The 21,972-nt window shown below is 43.9% G+C and overlaps 1 protein-coding gene across 4 annotated transcripts in view; it reads left to right on the forward strand.

Annotated features, from left to right (window-relative positions):
• The first annotated feature begins 5,601 nt into the window (after window positions 1-5,601).
• Window positions 5,602-21,972, forward strand: part of exoc6 (exocyst complex component 6) — a 65,011-nt gene continuing 48,640 nt past the window's right edge. For 3 of the 4 annotated variants that reach the window (XM_062526108.1, XM_062526109.1, XM_062526110.1), the window contains exons 1-2: window positions 5,602-5,716; window positions 20,819-20,990. In XM_062526108.1, the coding sequence (XP_062382092.1) occupies window positions 5,607-5,716; window positions 20,819-20,990 (282 nt within the window). In that variant the 5' untranslated portion in view covers window positions 5,602-5,606. Of the gene's footprint in view, window positions 5,717-6,475; window positions 6,584-20,818; window positions 20,991-21,972 lie in introns of those variants that run through there. The other variant, XM_062526111.1, reaches the window with a different exon arrangement.

A 21,972-nucleotide genomic window follows, 5' to 3' on the forward strand; every position in this document is an offset into this window, starting at 1 on the left:
AGAGTAACGCTTCATCGCTTTACCCATTAAATCACTGATTCATTGCAGTGAGTTACTGATGAAACACTCGTGTGTTTGCTGAGCAGTCATGTGGGGATGATGATGTGCCATCATGGACATGGACGTTGGTGCTTCCCTATCTTTTACTGTCTATGGTAGCCTGGCACGCCCTCCCAGTGATGCAACACCTTCGGCTTTTGAAGTCTCTGGTCTGGTCAACTGCTAATCGGGAAGGATTTCTGAGTTCCCGAAATTTGCGGAACTGCCCCCTTTGGTCGAGAACCAATCAACTTTGAGCAGCTCCAACGGCTCTGGGTAGAGGCGTGTTCAAGGCAGAAGAAAGAGTGTTGTTATTGGTTTAAACTTGGCAAACCGCTTTCTGACATCGACCAGTAGCAAATCGAGGCACTTACAGGAGGCGGGTCAACCAGTGCTTGGAGAAACCGTGTTAGCACAGGCTCTTGGTCAGACTAAAGTCTCGCAGAGGCTTTGAAAGTCGATGGTAATCAGGCTATGTCTATGGTGCTTCCTGGCCTTGCTTGATGGAGGACAAGCTGAACTGCTAAACACACTTTTCTCAATTTCAAGAGGGCGCAATGTTAAGTACCATATGATGGCTGCTGAAGCTATATTTATGTGTTTCAGCATGAACTAAGCCTAACTAACCTCAACCTGGGCTTCAGACCTGAAAAATATGGTCAACTCTATGGTTAATACTCCAAAGTATACAACAGTGACTTCCCCACTTGGTTCAGTTCAGAGACCACAATCTCTTACCCAAGCATGCCTGATTGCATGATACATTTTATTTAGAGGTGGCTCTTGCAAGATGCCTTACAGGCAAGACCACACTGAAGTGAGAAACCCCTTCGTTGATAGCATTGCGTTGTTAGATGAAATTACAGATTGCACGTCTACTAGCTTGCAAAATGTGCCAACTCACATTGATCAACAAATTCAAGAGGATTTCAAGAGAATTGTCTTCGCCTGAGAGTGGAAATATCCACTCTCTGTGTATCCTGTACAAAAATGTCTAACAATTCTTGCACGCAACAGATGAAGTTGGCTTTTTCCAGTAGGCTATTTCTGAGACAGTCTCCTATCAGATTTGTTTTTTAAAGGCCCTGTTAACCCTGAGGGACACACATTCATCTGCAATCAACACATTTGCCAATTTAAATACCTTGGGTTAGTATGCAGTGGCCAGAAAATGTGTAAGATTCCCGGCTGCCATTGATGTGTTTCTAGAAACCTATAGGTTGGTGTCAGATGGATTTAGTGGGTTTTGCATCTTACAGTAACTCTTCATACAATCATACACTGTGTGGAGAAAGAGGACAGATGAAGAAACATTGCGTCGTAACATTGCATATCAACAGCTTTTTATTGCTCAGCATTGCCAGTTAAATTTGATGCTGGGGGTCTCTCTTTGCCTGTTTGGTCTTGTTGTCAGCTCCTGACTGACGACGGCAGCCATGTCTTACGTTTCCTCTCCCATCAGCGCCGTCAAGCAGATGCGTTTTGGCAGAAGCCCAACACAAACACCTCCAACACCCCTCAGGAATGAATAACACGGGACATCACGGCTCCACACTCCAGGTGAATGTTGGCGTCTGCCCTCCTCATTGTAACTGGACCCTTCCAGGGCAGGGCAGGGCAGCAAAGTTCCCCGAGACAGAGGGCATGTTGGTATATGCCCTCCACCTCCTCATTTGGAACTGCCCCACATTTAGCTGTTTTTTTTTTTTTTTTAATCTGTGGATGTGGTGAAGGGAGGCTGGCTGACTCATAATTGTGCCACTTAATAATTGCGGCTATTAATTGACCTGGAGTCACACTGCCTTGCCCCAACGTACAAACACAGGCACAAATAAGAGTTATACAAAACTGATCCAGAGTTAAGTTTTAGACACTCTCCTCTATCTTTTATATTAAATATTTTCCATGCTCATTCAAAATTAATGAAATGCTTGAAAAATGTATATTAACAAAATACAAAACTAGTAAATGGTGCAACATGGAGATAGCCTGGCTAGCGCCTACCACTTCTCAAATGAGACGTGGTCTGGCAACCAGACGTTAATTTTCTCGTATTTGAAAAAATGCCCAGATCCGTTCATTGGGCGCCACGGATGTCTATCAAATGTGTCTGTGCATAGCTCATCATGGTCTTGCTTTCTCCCCTGTTCTGTGATTGGTCGCCAACATCAGGCGAAAATTTGGGTGTTAGTTTCCAGACTGCCTTAGCAGCGTGAATGAAATCACCGCGCAAGGCAGGATGGGAACACCCAGGCTAACATGGAGAGGTGAACTCGGGTGAACACAATTCTGTGGTGACTGTGATTCACTTGTCAGCGGTGATTCACGGATAATCACACACATTCAGTACCTCCTGGTTTTGGAAAAGACTCAGAACCATCACACCTGTAATTTCTGATACTGTACATGTCCATGCAGCACAAATATTGCACAAAGAAAATGGCACATGTTTCACCATAAGACTACAGTTGAGTTGAGTTCAATTGAGTTCAATTGAATTGAATGACCAGTGTACAGTGTAACGGTGGTTAGTTAACGGTCTTGTCTTGTCCGGTCAGTTTCTCAGTAATGGAATGAGTAGAGAGGATGTGGAATAGTCAGCCGTATAGGGAAGACTGCTGTAAATATAGGTCATTATGGTGGTGGTGGGATATGTGTGACTAAAGTGGTGTCGCTTGGCAAAGTATACTTCCCGGTGGTTAGTGAGTCAGTCTTATTCACTGCCTATGCACACACTCACACACACACACACACACACACACACACACACACACACACACACACACACACACACACACACACACACTCACACACACACACACACACACACACACACACAACCCCCCCCCCCACCCCCCACATATGACATACTGTATGTGTATGAGTGTGTGTGTATGTGTATGTGTGTGTGCACTCACATTTAACTTTGTCTTTTTCTTTCTCTGCAGTTTCTCTGTTTTTTTCCCACTGACGTCTTAAAGAGTCAAACAGATTAGCACATCTGCACAAACATGAGTGAGCGCACGCACACACACACACACACACACTCTCACTCTCTCTCTCTCTCACACACACACACACACACTCACACACACATTTACTCAATCTCTCTCTCTCTCTCTCTCACACACACACACACACACACACACACACACACACACACACACACACACACACACACACGCACACACACACATGCTCTCTCTCTCTCTCTCTCTCTCTCTCTCTCTCTCTCTCTCACACACACACACCTAGCACACAGACCTCTTCATCCACATATTCGTCATATTTCTCCCAAGGCCCCTCTGATCTCAGTCTCTGCATGAAGCTCCAATCCGGACACCTTTGAAGTGACAGGAAAGTGAATAAGCAGGAAATCCATTGTGTACATGAACTCCCCAAATGACCTCTGCTGAAGGACACAGCTCAACTCAGCATGCTGTTCCCAATCCCAACCCGTGTGAGAGTATGTACTGTATGCTATAAGCCTAAATTACTGTAACACTGATCAAGCTATCAAATTACAGACATTTTTTACAATGTACGTAGTTATTTGGATAAAACTTTAAGCCATATTAATCTTATGGTTATGACACAAAGTCTTGATTTCCCCTTGGGGATCAATAAAGTGTCTATCTATCTATCTATCTATCTATCTATCTATTTATCAAAGGCAGAGCAAAATGCCATATGATTACTCATGAAGTATATCACTTACTGTACAGTAGGCCTACTTATGGGCCGAGTTGGCCTTATTTTGGGAGTATACTTTCACCTATTCTGATGTTTTGTCTTTGAAAAAGTGTCCTAATGTTACAGTACATGTTTCACATTCACAGGAACCGGAGGACCTAACTGAGACAGAGTGAAATTTGAACTGCAGTGAAATTTTGTCACTGGGCAGTATATGTCAGAGATGGATAAGTCATTCACCCCATAATAGTATATGGATTCTCTTTACAGTCTAAATGCTTTGAAATGATCTTTCACGCAAATGTGGTGAAGTGACTATTATTTTCAATGCCATGGTCATTCTTACGCCCATTCTTCCTATACAGTGCTCAGGGTCTGAGGCCAATTAGACATATGTTCATGATGTTGACTGAACTGTTTAAGAGATCTGTAGACTATTAGGCTACTTTATAGCCACTTTAAATACTAACCACAAGCCTGTATAAAACAAACGTATGGAGTTCTTCAAAGCTCTGTCGGACAGCTTTGCTTCACCGAACACCAGTGTACCTCCAGACAGCCGTTGAGAGTTGGGGCTACACATTAAGAATAGAATAGAATACTTTTTTGATCCCGTGAGGGAAATTCGTTTCTCGGCATTTAACCCAATTTAACAGAATTAGTGAATACACACAGCACACAGTGAACACACAGTGAGATGAATCACACACTAACCCAGAGCAGTGAGCTGCCTGCCCAGCGGCGCTCGGGGAGCAGTGAGGGGTTAGGTGCCTTGCTCAAGGGCACTTCAGCGTGTGGCTCGAGAAGCTACTAATAACATGGGTCTGATTCCACAGTCACACACTTGTACATTAAAAGTCTATTTTTTTTTTTTTTTTCAAAATCAAAAATGAATGATCAAAAAGTTGACAAAGGTTGTTGGGAATTGGATGCAAGGTGTCTTTAATAGTTAACAGGTCATGTTTTACTGTAAGAATCTGGATACCAATGATGATAATAATACAAATGCTTGGGGGATACCATCAAAAAAAAGTCAATAAATGCATGCTTGTGAAGATGACTTGCTACCTTTCGAATGATGAGAGCGCCATCTATTGGTGAATGCTGTGAGTGGCTTTGCACAGTTGGACAGCTGCTCCTGACAGAGAGAGGAAATGAAGGCAAGGTAACACAGTGGCAGCCCGTGACAGGTCTGACAGGAAACAGTGAAATTAACAGAAAAAAAGAGAAATTCACTGTTGAGGGAACATTTTGCAAAACACACTGTCAACACAGGATATCCTGACATTACATCTTGATGAGTATCTGACAGATCAGTTCACCTCATATGGCCCAGTTTGTTGATACATGCTACGAAGTCACCTAAACTATTCTGTGTGTGAAATCAAAGTAAAAAAACAAAATACTTAAATTTTTGATGGTGAATAAATCAGTGAAATACTGATTCACCTGATATACAGTACATACAGTAACTAAGATCCTTTATAACATGCAGATTTATTGCGATTTAGGCTTATTCATAGTCGAATTCATGTGTTTCTATTGAGCAATCTGTATGATTATACCTGTTAAAATTGACGAGTTTATGAATCATGCGTTAAATAATGTATGGTTACTAAATAATACCACTTCCTCCGTTTACACATAGCCACACGGCAATACAGCCAAAGCCTGACAATAGTTAACAAAAGAAAGCCATAGAGCTATAGAGTTTTGTTGGATTCAAAGTTCCCTGGATCACAAGGTTACCATTTCCCCTTGGCTGTCCTCTTTTCTGCTGACCATAGCAGTTGTGAGGTGCAGTCCATGCAGAGCCCATTTCCACTAAAGTATATCAAGCCAGCCAGAGGGCCAGAGTCATGGAGAACAAAGCCATGAAAGCCTTACCAGATCCACCTGAGGAGGACGACCGGGAAGAGAAAGTTTATGGGAATGTTTTAGCTGAGCTGGAGTCTGTCGACTTGCCTTTGGGGACCACGCTGAGGTAGGCTAAGCCCTGGAATTCCATCCCATTCAGTTAACTAACACGGCCTGCATGGATACAAATATAAGGCTGACATCCGATGTGTAAAACTCTTAAACCTGAGAGATGGTATAGATTTTAAATAGATAGGCCTACCTAATCTCAAAATATAAATAGATATATTGTCACTGGATTGATATTGAATATATTTAGTGTACTGCCCATTACTGTTTGATAGGTTAATATTTGACCTGCTTTGAAACAACCTGTAACAGAATCTGAAACTTAGGCTAATGGCAATTGGTAGGCCTTTTTTATTCACAAAATAAGTTGCCGTCACCTGGGAAGACAGGTGTCACCAACCTAGCCACAAAGACATGTATGGTATAATATTCTGTTGATTTAGACCATAAAATGATGATGTTAAGAAATAATTACGATGACATTGGAGATTTCTCTTCAGCCTAAATCAGACCATTCAGTCTCATATATTAAAATCTCTGACTACATTATGAAAATTTACAAATAACATGCAAAATGTGTGAAATACGCAGGGCTATATTCTTGATGAAAAAGAAGGAATTGTTATTCATGTGCGCGTAGTGTGTTCATCTACCCCAATTTAATCGCATCTTAAATATCTGTTACTTCATATGGTCTGAGGTGCAGTGAAGCATGAGTGAAGTCTATGGCGTAATATGCGCGTTGTGTCGCCACCTAGCGGTCAGTTGCAGTACTAGCCTTTCTCCCCGCATTGTCGCTGAATCCCACTGTGATGAATACAACCAACATGGCGGAGAATGAAACCTTGGAGAGTATTACGGAGCATGAACGTATCCTGCAGGAAATTGAGAGTACTGACACAGCCTGCGTTGGCCCAACACTTCGGTAAGGAAATGTCTGTTATCAGGAACATTTAGTGTTTTTTTTCAGTTGCATATGTGGACGGTGATGGCAGCACAACTGATATGAAATCAGGCCTTTGTTAGCTAACATTAGCTAGCTATCGTTATTAACTGAAGAAGTGGATGGAGAGGCGCTACTATGAGCAAACAGTGCGATGAATGCAACATATGATCTCACATTGTCCCCGGGTTGCTGAACGCTCTGTGCTATCTTGAAATGTTTACCTACATAACCACTTACTTTTAAGCCTCTGTGACTGTGTTATCTAGGGCTGTCAATTCTGTGTTAGTCACTATGAAGCGAGCCAACTAGGGCTCCGTTAGTGTTTACTGTAGCCAGCCAACTAGCGGGTAGCGGTGATATGATGCGTCATTTGTGGATTCACATGAGTGTTAACGTTAATGGATTTTGATTGACCCTTCTCTTACTTGTAAGATATGTACCCAGTTGTTTTGTCATACATGTAGTCAGAATGCCACGGCTAATCCAGGATGGGAAATGGGCCTGTGCTTGGGAACTCACAGCACACTGATGTTATCCTGGCTATGGTGACTTGATTATCCTATCAGCAGCTAACGTTCAGCTAGGCACTGTTTGGATATCTGACTGTGGCGGCACAGGCTCTCTTCTTAGTAAATGTCGTAAGAGGCAGTACATTTCTCTGGCCATGTTAAAAGTCGTTTTTCCCCCATTCAGTTTTTGAAATTAAGTGGGTGTGGCTGATGTTCATTTGCCAGTTAGCTATCAAGCTAGCTTAGCCACCTGGCTGCCTCTCAAGGTTGTTGATCAGTTTGTGTAGTTGGACTGTCACACAAGCTGTTGTTGATGTATGCTCTTTCAATAATCATTAAAATCACTATCAGTGGCATGAATGAACGTTTGCTCGTTAACGTTGTATGCCGATATAACTTCACACATAATGGGCGTGCTGGTTATGATAAACATTGTCCTCTTGATCTTCCTGTTCATTATGACTGGCAGTTCAGCTGTCAAGCTAGCATGACACTTCGTAGGATAATGTTCGTACATCACAGGACATAGCGTGTTGTGAAACAAGCGTTGACTTTCTCCCCGAAACCCAACCTTGTCATTCATTTTTTAAGAAACCATTGAAAACCGTTATATTATCAGCTCATTGGGAGATGGTAACGGCAATGCTTTAGCTGACATATTACCCTGTGAGCTAATGATAGCGATCTAGCTATCTGTCTTGAGTGGAAGGAGTGTGACAGCGGGGAAGCGGACGTGCTGTTCTACCCCAACCGTTCCAGATGGTCACTTTATGTGTTCCATTTTTGGTAGAAATAGACTTGTTGTCATCACCTGTAATATATACTGTTGTTCTATATTTGAGTGACATAGACCCCCTGGCAAACCAAAGCATGGTATAGATGTCATAGAGCTCCCAAGAAAGACACCCACAGCACAGGTCAGGTTCTTGTCTGTCAGGCAGCATACAGTTGGAATCTCATGCTTCTTGTACAGTGTCAACTGCATTATATAAGCATGTGGTTTTCAGATCTCTCACTGATGGTCCCCTTTGTACTGTATGTCACAGTTTGATTAATTTCAACACACTTCTCTGAATGCCATGGGCTGTTATGCTCTGCTCCACCTCAGCAAAGCTTAGCTCTGTCTGTTCACTATGCAACACGAGTCGAGAGAACAGAAACACAACAGTGATTCTTTGGCCATCCAGATCAAACCCTTAACAGGGTTCCACTCTTAGAACGTTCTACAACTCCGCACCCTGTGATTCCGCTCTCTACAGATCACCACAGCGACAGTGCCCGGGAGCTACGGAATTCTGTGATCTGTAAAGATGTGCCTTCTGGCCATGTTATTTCAAGCAGCAGATTGGCCCCTAGACTGTGTGTGACTTGACAGAAATATTTCCTGGTTTGGCCGGTTTCAGGTATGACACTATGGCTTGACAGGAAATAGTCTGTACTCTGTGTGTGTGTTGTGTGTGTGTTGTGTGTTGTGGGCGAGCACTCAAGCATTCTGTTTCATCTCATCCGAATCCAGGGTCAAGCAAATCATTTGCGCAGGCATATGACTACCCTATGGCCCTGCTGGTTAGGACCTAGTCAAATTGTATTCAAAGTACAGCCAGGCCATCTTGCATAGAGCCGTAGGCAGGGTTAGAAGTAAGCGGTTTAAATGTGAATCTCTACCAGTCACTGACTGGCAGAGAATTGGTTAAATCCACCAGCCACTCGATAGTCAAATGTTGTTTTGTTTCTGAAATCGACCCGACACTTTCATATTAGCAGTATTTGGCTGGTGTCTGGATCGCATTATGTGTCTGTCTGTATATCCAGTAAAGAATGTAATGTTCTGCTTTGAGCTCCCATGTTTTAATGTTTAAAAAAAGATGGGGCAACGTTTTAACCCTGCTGGGTCTTCTTCAGGCCAGGAAGCACACCTGTAGGCTATGTGATTTCCATAAGCCACCAAGCGCTCAGTTCTCCTCTTGCTCTACTATTCTCGTTATATTTCATAATTCCGCTTACTGTGTAGATATATATGATTTACGATCCCGGGTTCTAAAAAAAACCCTTTCCGTTTTAATGTCTGCCTTTTTTAATGCCTCAATGTATGTATGTATGTACAGTATGTATGTATGTATTTATGTTATCATGACTGTTTTCTGAGTTGATCCTGAGTCAGGCAGTAAAGGTGATGATGCCAATGATGATGACGATGATTCGTTTCATCATCACTCACTGGCCTCAGCGTTGCCGTCGTCACCACCGTTAAAAAGGAAGTGCCTGTTCAACTCCATTATTAAGCAGCAGTGCTCTCAGCATTCTGATGCTTTTATGGGACGCGGGCTTGGCAAAGATTACACTGAGTGCATACTGTATCTGAAAAAAAAAAGAAAAATCTAAATTCAAAGTAAGGAGGCAACAGATGAATGATGCCTGGGTTCCTATAACCTGGCATAGATCCAGTGGTAGGTTATCCGAATAACAACAACAACAACAACAACAACAACAGCAAAAAACACCTGTTAGTATTAAGGCATCGATATTGCCTGGGAGAACCCAGCTGAACCTGTTACCATATTTGAAGTTGCTCAGCAGGTCAGTCTGGTTAGGAGGCTGTTGATGCCTACCATATTCCTATAACCCAGGCACCCAATCACAATCACAATCACTATCACAATCACAATCACTTATCTGGCTGTTTATAATGACAGATAGCTGTGCATTCAATACAACCAGTGGCTGTGCTGATGGCAACATGGTCAAACAGAAATGGATGTGTATTTTTAAAACCTTACAAGAAAGATTTGATTGCTGCACTTCTGAAACTATTTGATAAGCATTTAATGCACCAATCTTTTTTACATTTTTTATATTTTATATTTTTGGGGGGCATTTTTTTGCCTTTATTTGGACAGGACAGTGAAGACAGACAGGAAGTGAGTGGGAGAAGGAGAGGTAGGCTGGGATCGGGACATGACCTGGGGGTCTGACTTGAACCTGGGTCCCTGTGGGTGCTCGGACCAGTTCATGGTAATACGGACATAATATGGACACTGTTGTCTGTTGTGCCACAGCATATTGAGAGTGGATTTGGAAGCTTTTCCAGATCCACTCTCAATCTCAACTGAGATATGCGGTCTGGTATCAAGTATTAACCAGGCTAACAACCATAGGCTAAACAAATAGTTTAGCTTAGCGGGCGGCTGAAGCTTGCGCTGGGTGTTGGCAGGTGATCACTAGTATGGCTTTGTATTGGAGTCATCCTAGAATCTCTGTGGTTTGGTGAATAGAGAGAAGAGCTGCTGGTCAGGTGTGTGTGTGTGTGTGTGTGTGTGTGTGTGTGTGTGTGTGTGTGTGTGTGTGTGTGTGTGTGTGTGTGTGTGTGTGTGTGTGTGTGTGTGTGTGTGTGTGTGTGTGTGTGTGTGTGTGTGTGTGTGTGTGTGTGTGTGTGTGTGTGTGTGTGTGTGTGTGTGTGTGTGTGTGTGTGGTTTGAGTTCTTTATCAGAGCTGACAGCTGCTGCGGGGTGGACAGGAAGAGTGAACCTTTTGGTGCTCTGACAAAAAAAACAGGAAGGAGGAAACTCCTGCTTTAGACGGTTGATAGAAGTGTGTGTGTTCAACATGCACAAGTGTCAGTGTTCTTGCTAGGCCTGATGCGTAAGTCTGTGTGCTTGTGTATCATATTCCACAAGTACAGTGTGTGTGTGTGTGTGTGTGTGTGTGTGTGTGTGTGTGTGTGACTACCACAGAGGATTTCCCTTGCTGTAGCATTTCGTCCTTATTCTCCTGTTCAGTGTAACCACAGCCATAGGTCTTTATGGAGGGCAACTCTGAGCATAGGAAAGAGCCTTTAAATCACTAGAGATGTAACACAGTTTCAACCCGCTCACACACACACACACACACACACACACACACACACACACACACACACACTTCCTCTTCCCTCTAACTTCCAGGTACATGGCACTGCTGACAGAGCACAGGATGCCAGTCAGCCAAAATAAAGATAGAAGGCCGCCGAGGGGCATCCCTCATGGAAACACACACACACACACACACACACACACACACACACACACACACACAGAGACAGGGCACGAGGGTGCACAGCTGGGCCATTTGAAACGGAAATCAACTCGGAGATGGCAAAGTTTTGCATTTCAGCACTATTTCTTAGCTCCTCTCTTAACATCAACACCCACTGGTGACGACATTCTCGTCTATGGATTTAACGCTCGAGAGAGAGAGAGAACGATTTTTCAAAATTCTGTCATCGATGAACGCGCACTAGCTGCAGTCAGCGGGCTTTGGAGTTCTAAACGTTGGAGTCGCGTAACGCGTGTCAGGTGCCACCCGTGGGCGTTGGCCTTTAGACGGACTTTAAGCGTCAGCTCGGTTTGTTGGTGGTCAGTAAGAGCTGAACCGGAGACCAAACGGGCACCGCTAATGAGTTTAGCTTAAGATCCCCACACGTGTCGACGTGTCCGAGGACCATAGCCTCTCCTGTCACAGTTGAGGTGGCCAGCATAATGAGAAAGTGGCTCACTATGAAGTTGATCATTCTCCTGTCAAATCCAACATCACACTAACAGTGGTGCTTCGCTTCTCTGATGGACAGCGTATACGTCATCATGGGTGACATGCCAACCGTTGCTAAGGGCAACCCCAGCATCGTTTGTGCTCGTTCCCCGTGTTCCCCGTGATGGATTTGCTTCTGTGCTGCGCTCCTTTACAATTCTGAACATGCATTGGTGTTTGTTTGTTTTGTCATTTATATTTCATTAATCTTTCTCCAATGGTAGAGTAAGCATCAGCTGGCTTGGAGTGAAGGATGCTGCCCCACCATACACCTGTATGGACATGGCACTAGGTGGAGCATGGCAGAAGTGCTGTTTAACAGCCTTTTTAGCAGTTTAGCTAGTGCTGTGGTGCCTGTGTAGCTTCTGTAGACTATGAGAAGGATCTTCAATACGCACGTGTTTGTGTTTTTGTTTGTGGTTGTGGTTGTATTTATAGTTGTATTTGTGGTTGTGGTTGGTGTGGTGTTGTGTTGTGCTGCTGCTGTGACACAACCAAGTGACTGCAGCATCCATACCGCATGGCTCAGCTGTCCCTTGCCTTCACAAAAGCACAAACACTACTTTCACATCAAGTCAAAGTTGACCGATATTTAGCGGACTCTTTTATCTAAGGCGGACACACACACTCTTCATTGTGACTCATACTCATCATTGTACAAGCAAATGTGATTATGTTTTTTTAAAAGGTCCAAAGCGCCACAAAGAAAACAGGATGTAAAAGGATGAAAGTAGCACATAAAGCACAATAATAAACGCAAAAGCAGAACTACGAATGAGGAAGTAGTCGTCCAGCCCAGTCAGGCTTCAATTGCAGGTGTTGAGGCCTAGCACTGCATCGACTGTGTGATATTCAGCAGGTCTACACTTTGAACCAAAGGCGACACAAACTAGCAACGGCCAGTTCAGGAATCAACCCTTGTTCAAGCGATGCTCAGTTGGTGATGGCAGGTGTTGAGGCCTAGCACTGTGTGTGACTGATTAATGTCAAAGATTGATTAAACTGCAGTTGGTAAATCTGGCAGATTGAGGGGAGAGATTGAGCCCAAATTTTGAATGTATTGTAAGCTTGTGCTTGTTAGTGACTGTGCACAAACTGTGATTGACAGTCAGATCTGTCAGTGGTCATACAGCCCAAAAAATGTCCAAAATGTCTTGCCTACGGCACCTTGGCTTCTGATGAACTATCTTGTTCCGCCTTAACAATCTTTACTAATATTTATTCAGCGGGTTTACACTTTTATTTTTGTTCAAAGTGACACAGACTAGCAACGGTGCGTTCAGGTCGAGCGATGGTCAGTTGGTGACATGACCGCTGCTCCACCACACGTGTCTCACGTGGCCCTCAGGATGTGCTGTGCCACCAGTCCGTCATGTGGGCTGCTCTGCTGGACGCTGAACACCGGTCACTTGAGACCTCACAGGGCGGTGCAGGGCGGTGCAGTCTTGGGCTTTGGCTGCAACAATTAATCGATTAATCGATTATTCGATTAGCTGTTGACTGTTGCATTTTGATTAAATTAAGCGTCGACAGTTTTGGTTAATCTGTATGTGTCTTTCTTAAAGAAACAACTTCATCATTCTATGATTCTCTGAATGTGAGTGTTGTCGTGAGTGTTGTCGTAAGTCTGTATTTGAAGGTGTCGGGTTATAGGACTTCAACATGCAGTCTGTTTGTACAAGAGTAAAGTGTTTAGTTGCTGTCGATGATATCACAGCAAGTAAATACACAGAAGAAGGGAGCGTGTGAGTGAGCGAGTGTTCTGCACTTGCGTCATCAACACTATGCGCCATGTGCCCTTGACCAACACGCTTGACCTCCTAGAATGTTCTAGAGGAACTGCTCGCTGGCAATCAGTACAGGACTAGCTCTATTGGACTGTGTGTGCGCGTGCGTGCGTGCGTGTGTGTGTGTGGGTGTGTGTGTGTGTGTGTGTGGGTGTGTGTAAAAGAACAGCCTGCTGCCCTGCCCAATCTACCTCGGGTTGGGTTGCATGAGAACAAACAAACACACACACACACACACACACAAACAAGCAAACAAACAAACAAACAGATCAATAAAGTGTGTTGTGGTGTCCCACCCCACTGCATGCGTCAGTTAAGGCAAGCTCACACTGCAAAACTTTTGGTGCTTTTGTAAAATGGATTAGACTGACGGACATCAGGACATTTGGTTTAAGCTGTACCTTATGCTGCTGTGCCTTAAGAATAATTGTCTGTTAGTCACATTATTATTTTTTTATTATTATTTCTATTTCCATATCATTTTTCTTCGGTCTCTCTCTGGAAGTGCTCCGAGTCGGCTGGTTGAAGTTGGACCTGAGTTACCTTGACAACAGCAGTCCTTCAAAGGGTTTGGCCATTCATGAGCAGGAAGTTGAGTGGCCGGCATTAAGCAGTCCAGTCTGAAGCAGCGTTCAGAGTGCATCCTGTGCATAGAGACACTCAGGGACTCCAAAGGAAGTTTCATAGGTTCGACATTTGGATGATGCAAATGCATTCAAATACTGTAAATGTAGGGTTTTTTTTTACTTTTTTTTTTTTTTTTTTTTATCAACAAGCTTGCAGCTTTCCGGTTCCGCCACCCTATTTCAAAATGGTGTGGCCTAATTTCCTATGAAGAAACTATTTCATAATTTCCCAACACCTTTTTTTGTTGGTGTGGGCCAAGGCTACAACAAAGCGTGAAGAGTTGCATACAGCAGTCACACCCTCTTCTAAACACAAACACAAACACAGACATAGACACTCTCACACCCTCTCTCTCTCTCTCTCACACACACACACACACACACACATACACGCAAACACACAGAAACAGACACACACACACACACACACACACACACACACACACACACACACACAGCAACAGTGACGACTCTTTTATTTACATTATCCAGTGTCACACACACACACTGCAGGAAAACGATTGGGGATGGGGAGGAGGGGTTCAGTGATAGGCTATATCCTGACCATAGTATATCACCCACTGTCACACCCTCCCAGCCTTGGGGCCAAAGTGTCATCGCCCTACATCCGAGGAGTAACCCGACCCAAGTGAGCTCAGCTCAGCTCAGCTCAGTGAGAACTCCCTCTCCCTAGAAGATGCCCCAGTATGTGTGGCTCTCCTCCTGGCTCCACCCTATTTTAATGTCACTCTCCATGCTGCGTTGGAGATGTTTACATTGGCGACAGGACAGCTGGAGTTAATTGGGCCTACAGTACAGTACAGTGTGGGTCCTGAGGCTGACGCTGACAGCCTGTACGAGACTAATGGCCCTAAATGGGCTGTCAATCACAGGCACTGGGCAGCCCATCCCCACACCACCACCCCAGGCAACATCCGTGTTCTGAACTACACAGCCATGAAAGTGCAGTCAAAACACACACATCCCAATTAAAAATGGGAGCAGGACTCAAAGCAAGGCAAAATGTAAAGGAAAAAGTCCACTGCAACCAAAATTGTGCACTTTTAATACAAAATGGTGCTGTTTTCGTGCTTGTCATGTCAGCCCTTCCTCATGGTTTTGTATAAGACTGAGAGCAACATTTTGGTTGCAGCGGACTTTTTCCTGAACTACACAGTCAGTCATTCATTCGTATGTGTTATGGCGCCCTCTGTTGGCACTGGACGTTGGTGCAGGGAGTGTCGGCAGGTAGAGTCTGTCAGGTGCTCATCAGGTGTTTCTGGGTTTTCCTCTGAGGGTGAGTAGGTTGTTTTAAGGCTATTTTACAGCCCACCCTCATCCGCTTCAGAGCGGGTATATGGCACTGCTGTAAAATGCTGGATGAATGCCATGAGGACATGGTGCTGTAAAAATGGGAGTAGTATGTATTCTCTTGCTCATAAGTGTGTCTTAATGTTAGCTGTTATTAATGACTGTAACAGGCGGGCATTTTCATGTTGTTATTCATAAGACTGGACATGGATGTGGGAATGAGCTATTGATGCGAACTAATTGCTGCAGGTAGAATCAAAAGCTTTATTGGCCAGGTTTGCGTGAACTGGGAAGGAATTTGACTCTGGTTAATCTTTGCACTCAAGTACAACACTCAACAATAACATAAAAAAACAGTAAGCTATGTATAAGAATAAAGGAATAAATACAGCATCTACATTTACAAATAAATAGATGCTATGGGTGGGATAGAGTAATACAATAGTCCGGAGGGGGAGAGTGGCCTTGTTGTCCCTGTCAAGGTATGCCGCGGTCGTGGACACCCCAACAGGCGCAGGCAAGACGCAGGATGCAGTATACAATTGAAGAGAGGGTGGGAATAGTGCAGTATCAGTATCTCACTATAGTACGGGCGTGTAGGATTCCCCTACACGCCCGCATATGTTAATATATAAGCCTTCAGCTCTGCTCTGCTCTGCTGTGCTTTTGGTCTCCCTCAGGTCAGTGATCTGGACTGCACTGCGGTTTAAGTGCTTGTGCTTTAAGTGTTTAGCGGAGAGGGGCGGAGACTTTGGACCCATTAAGCTGGGAGCGTCGGTGAGTGGGATTCACTGCAAGCTTCCTGTCCATGTTTACTGATGTCTGCTTGGATAGCATGACTGAGACACACATTGCCTAATGCGCTGCAGACGTCCCGCTACTCTTAGCCTATGCTACTGGACCTCCACATGTGTACATTACTCATAAAGAAAGCAGGGATATTTGGCTTTCGGGTGAAATTTCAGGATGAACCTAAAAATCCACTATAACCTTTACAGGTACTTACTGTGCACACTGAAACTGAAACATTACATTTCACCCGAAAGCCTGATATCTCTACTTTTTTTGTGAGTACCAGTAGTGTATCGCAATAGGAGGGCTTGGCTACGATTTCGCTCAGCACCGGTATATGTGTGAAGTGTTAAATGGATTCAGCACCGGTATGTGTGAAGTGTCTGTGTTAAATGGATTCAGCACCGGTATGTGTGAAGTGTCTGTGTTAAATGGATTCAGCACCGGTATGTGTGAAGTGTCTGTGTTAAATGGATTCAGCACCGGTATGTGTGAAGTGTCTGTGTTAAATGGATTCAGCACCGGTATGTGTGAAGTGTCTGTGTTAAATGGATTCAGCACCGGTATGTGTAAAGTGGCTGTGTTAAATGGATTCAGCACCGGTATGTGTGAAGTGTCTGTGTTAAATGGATTCAGCACCGGTATGTGTGAAGTGTCTGTGTTAAATGGATTCAGCACCGGTATGTGTGAAGTGTCTGTGTTAAATGGATTCAGCACCGGTATGTGTAAAGTGGCTGTGTTAAATGGAAAACAAACAGTAGGTTGGGTACAGTTTGATTGGCTGTTTTTATGAAGAACCTTTCATCAGCCTCGACCCTCGAGAACTAGGCCTCCTCTTCTGAAACATCATCACCACATTTCTCCTTTCTCCTGAAGAAGCATACAGGCCTATGTATGTGGCCCTAGAAGTCTGTGAAAGTAACCTAGCCTTTAGCTTTACAGCAACAGAACAAAACATAGAGGCAGGGGTCTACTTAACCCAGCCCGGACATATGCACAGCTGCAGACATGGCCAAGGTTTGAGTATGCTAAGAGATGAGTGTGTAAGAAGTGACTGTGGTGCAGCGTAGTGACTTACAGTTACAGTCACAGTTGTGGTGCTTAGCGGACGCTTTTGTCCAAAGCAAAGTAAACTGGAGTAGGCTACATTCAGGTCAGTGTGTTGCCAGGGACCTGGGTTTGAATCCGACCCGCGGCCATTTCCTGATTCCACCACCCCATCTCTCTCTCTCTGTCTCTTTCTCTCTCTCTTTCGCTCTCTCTCTCCCCCTCACTTCCTCTCACTCTTCACTGTCGTATCTGAATAAAAGCGTTGTCTGCGTTTGTTTGCCCATGTTTGTAATATATAAACTTGCAATTATTTGAAGATAGTGTCTTGTTTTTTATTATCCTGTTTTTTAGTGGATTTAGTGATTTAAATAGAATATAAATCTTCAGTTTTCTGCACCTGAGCTCATTGTAGCTTTGAAAGGAATGTGGGTTATGGAACGAGTTGATGTGTCCTTCAATTTTACAATTGGATTTTAAAACTCAAGTGCTCTAAATGACGTTATGAAATATCCCTCATATTTTGAGAAAAACCGACAAATCCGTCTACTGACAGGATGCAGTTTAAAGATTTGTGTCAATTCAGTTGAGATCACAGAATACCACATTTCATACTCTTGTGTAATGTGATGTTTTATCCAGTAGAGGGAGCCATTGCAGTACTAACGGAGATCACCTTCATTTCCACACACTGGTCCACACAGACCTGGTCCAGCTAGAGTACCTTGTGGAGGAGTTGTTGATATTGATAAATATCAAACAGCCCGTGTTATAACAATGTAATTATACTCCTAAATGCAATGTAAAAACGGCTCTTTATGGACTTTGGTACTCTGCTTACAACTGACATCTTTTACCTCCAACTGTGATTTCATCACAAAGTGTTTGAGTGCAGAGTTTCTCTTTATTACTAGGTGTGTTAAACTTTGCTCTAAGATAAAATTGTAATGTATCCAAATTCTTGTATTAGACATTAGGCATGTTTACATAGACTTTTTAATTGTAATCAACTTTCCTAAATAAAAACAGTATCCTTCGAAAAATCCCTTTCAGGATCACATCACAGCACAGAAACTGCTCTAATAAAAATAGACTCGTCCTTATTCTTCTAGATTTGTGTGCAGCATTCGGCACCATCGATCAGAACATTTGAATGCGCAGTGGGTTGGTCCCTGATAATGTTTTAAACTGGCTTCAAACCTACATTACAGCCAGAGATTTTTTATGTTCGTCCAAGGAATCATGTGTTTGTAAAACATGATTTGCTCTTTGGTTTGAGCTAAGGGAGCTGTCTTGTTTCCAAATGGAAGCTTAAAACCTTGGAAATCGAATTAAATGCTCCAAGTGTAAAGCACATTGAACTGCATTATGTGTATGCAAATAAAGCTGCATTTCAAAATTGCATTGCAAACAACAAAGTTGCTAACTTAGTTTATATGGTTCTGGGAATGAAATGTGCCTCAGTAACATGCATGCAATTACATTGGTGCCTCAGACGTATGAAGCCGTCTTGGCTGACTTGCTGTACCATATAGCAGTCTGTCAGAAAATGGTGTGAACATGTAACAGATTCATACCATAACACCATGTCATGTTTCCGAAGGAACCTTGGATCCACTATGAACGGATCTCTGTGTGAGACAGACAGTATGACTCACCCAGGAGATTATGTCAAATTTGAAATATGTCTGCTCATGATATAAGATATCACAGCTGACTTTCTCGCAGGAAGAAATGAGCCATCATAGCCTTTTCAGAATTTTATACACTTCTGTAGGTCACCTATCTCTCTCTCTCTCTCTCTCTCTCTCTCTTTCTTTCTTGCTGTCTCTCTCTCTCTTTCTTGCTGTCTCTCTCTCAGTAGTCTTGGCCAAGGTTTGTGTCAAATTTGCAATATGTCCGCTCATGATATAAGATATCACAGCTGACTTTCTCACAGGAAGAAATAAGCCATCATAGCCTTTTCAGAATATTATACACTTTTGTGGGTCACCTATTTGTCTTGCTCTCTCTCTCTCTGTCTCTCTCTCTCTCTCTCTCTCTCTCTCTCTCTCTCTCTCTCTCTCTCTCTCTCTCAGTAGTCTTGGCCAAGGTTCAACAACTCCAGATGGTTGAGGGTTGGCCTGATGAGCAGGGAGTGCAGCCAAGATCTTCATGCACATCTCAAGACTGAGATAGATGAGAGGGGGATAGAGAGAGAGAGAGAGAGAGAGAGAGAGAGAGAAAGGGGGAGGATTTGATGTAAGAAGATAGAATGAGAGATAGCGGGAGATAAAGGGAGGTGGAGAGAGACAGAAGGAGAGAGAGAGATAGATTTATGGATGCATGGAGGTAGAGAGAGAAGGGGAGAAGGAAGGAGAGCGAAGAGAGAGAAAAAGAGTTGACAGAGAGAGAGAGGTGGAGAGAGACAAGGAGAATGAGGAAGAGAGAGAGAGGGATTTATGGATGCATGGAAGTAGAGGGAGGGAAGGAGGGTGAAGAGAGAGAAAGAGAGTTGGATAGTGGGCGAGTGAGAGGGATGAGAGAGAGACAGAGAGAAGGAGAAAGAGAGAAGGAGAAAGAGGGAAGCAGGGTGGAAGAGAGAGAGTTAAATAGTGGGGCGAGAGAGGGATGGGAGAAAGGAGGGAGAAAGAGAGAGTGAGTGTGTTTTGGAGAGCTCAGGAGGATTCATGCTTGGTTGTCATGTGGCGCGTCAGTGTGAAGCACACAGCACCTGTTGGGACGCCGGGGCCAGAGCCAGAGAGCCGTCACTCAGGGGCCCTCAGAGGTAGCCCACATGACCACCAATGAGCTCCGTGATTGGCTTAGAAACGATGCATGCACTCTGATTGGTTGATAGTGGAAAAACCGTCACTCCAAGGTAACCCACTTGACCATCAATGAGCTCAGTGATTGGCTCAGAAACGATGCGTGCACTCTGATTAGTTGATGATGGAGGAACCGTCACTCCGCGGTAACCCACATGACCATCGATGAGCTCAGTGATTGGCTCAGAAACGATACTTGCACTCTGATTGGTTGATGATGGAGGAACCGTTGCTCTGAGGTAACCCACATGACACCTCAACAGCTCTTTATCTGTCGATACAGTCCATTTTGATTGGTTGATGGCTGACTGTTGCTCTTGTGGATTGGCTGACTGGCTGGCCCCTTGATAAACACGCCTCTTGATGTGGTGCCGTCTCCTCTCACAGATGGCAGGCCTTTAAGGATTGTTTAAAGTTGTCCCACACTGATAAGGTCGCTGCTGCTTCTCAAACCTTTTAACCGGGGCGGACCCCTATTAATTGTGTGTGTGTTTGTGTGTATTTCTGATTACCGTGTGTGTTCATCATGCAATGGTCAGTCTGTGGTAATGGTGGTACTGGGTGAGCCAATTGTTTTTCTCAGGTGGTACTCATTGTGAAAGATTTGAGAACCACTGTTTTGTGGTGTAACAACAACTCATAAAGCTTTGTTAACGTTTGTCTGAAAGATGACGACACCTGCTGAGTTATCGGCTTACACCAAACTAACACAAATGTCCCGATGGCGTAATGATATAATACAAATGGCTGACACCGCGCCTTTCTTTTTCAGATCTGTCTACGATGACCAGCCCAACGCCCACAAACGCTTCATGGAGAAGCTGGACGCCAGGATACGCAACCATGACCGCGAGATCGAGAAGATGTGCAACTTCCACCACCAGGGCTTCGTGGACGCCATCACCGAACTGCTCAAAGTCCGAGCAGACGCAGAGAAACTCATGGTAACTCACTGATCACAACTTACTTACTTATATATACACACATACTGTGCACATATGGCACAAATCTAGCCTTACTTATATATACTGTACATACATATATACGGCACAAAACTAGACTGGGTAAACCCAGCCTGATCTGCCGGCGATTGGATTTCGTCCTTTAGCTCAGGCTGGAAACCTCCACATTTTTCTATCCTTCCTCCGTTATCAAATCTTTTACTAGTAAACTTTTCCTAAATGCTGTGTCAGACATATTGAACATTCTGCTACTCTCTGTACATCCGTCAGTCCAGTAATTTGTGACTCCGTCTAATTTGAACATTTCATTTAAACTTCACAACGGACGTAGATAATTTATACGCAAGTGTAATGCAGTAAAGAAAAAGGCAACAAATATTGGAAGTTATTTTATGTCGTAAAAAACATCACAATCACCCCAGGGAGCCCGCAACGCTCCAAAGGCATTGTGTAACCATTAAAAATTCAAAAGAAATTAAATGACTAGTTTCATATTTCTGTTTTGTTTTTACTAGTGTCGTAGCAACAAAGACTTCCCAGTGGTATATGGGTAGAAGGGTGCGCTCGTTGGAATAAGGCCTGGTACTTGACCAGCACTGGCCCCCGGAGTTCCGTTCGCTCAGATGGCACGGTGGCCCCGGCCAAACTCTCGTTATCTCTCCTTACAGCCGACCCGATGCGAGATTGCACGCACCAAACAACGCGGGGTGGTTCTCCGAATGGCCGCAATTAAGACGCAAGCTGTGCGTTACATAAAAAAAAAAAAAACTAGATGCATATTCAGATAACGAGTTTGTCAAACAAGGTCTTGGTTCTTTCTCTTTTCTCTCGGGGCCGCTCTCTCTCTTCCCGGTCCCAGGGAAAACAGACAGGATTTTAATGAGATTTTTAATAAATCCCCGATTCACGCTCATGCTTCTTACGATGACCTAATGAGTGGCACAATGTGGGAAAGTCCCTGGCC

This window comes from Sardina pilchardus, chromosome 22 (assembly GCF_963854185.1).
Source record: "Sardina pilchardus chromosome 22, fSarPil1.1, whole genome shotgun sequence".
Lineage (NCBI taxonomy): Eukaryota > Metazoa > Chordata > Actinopteri > Clupeiformes > Clupeidae > Sardina > Sardina pilchardus.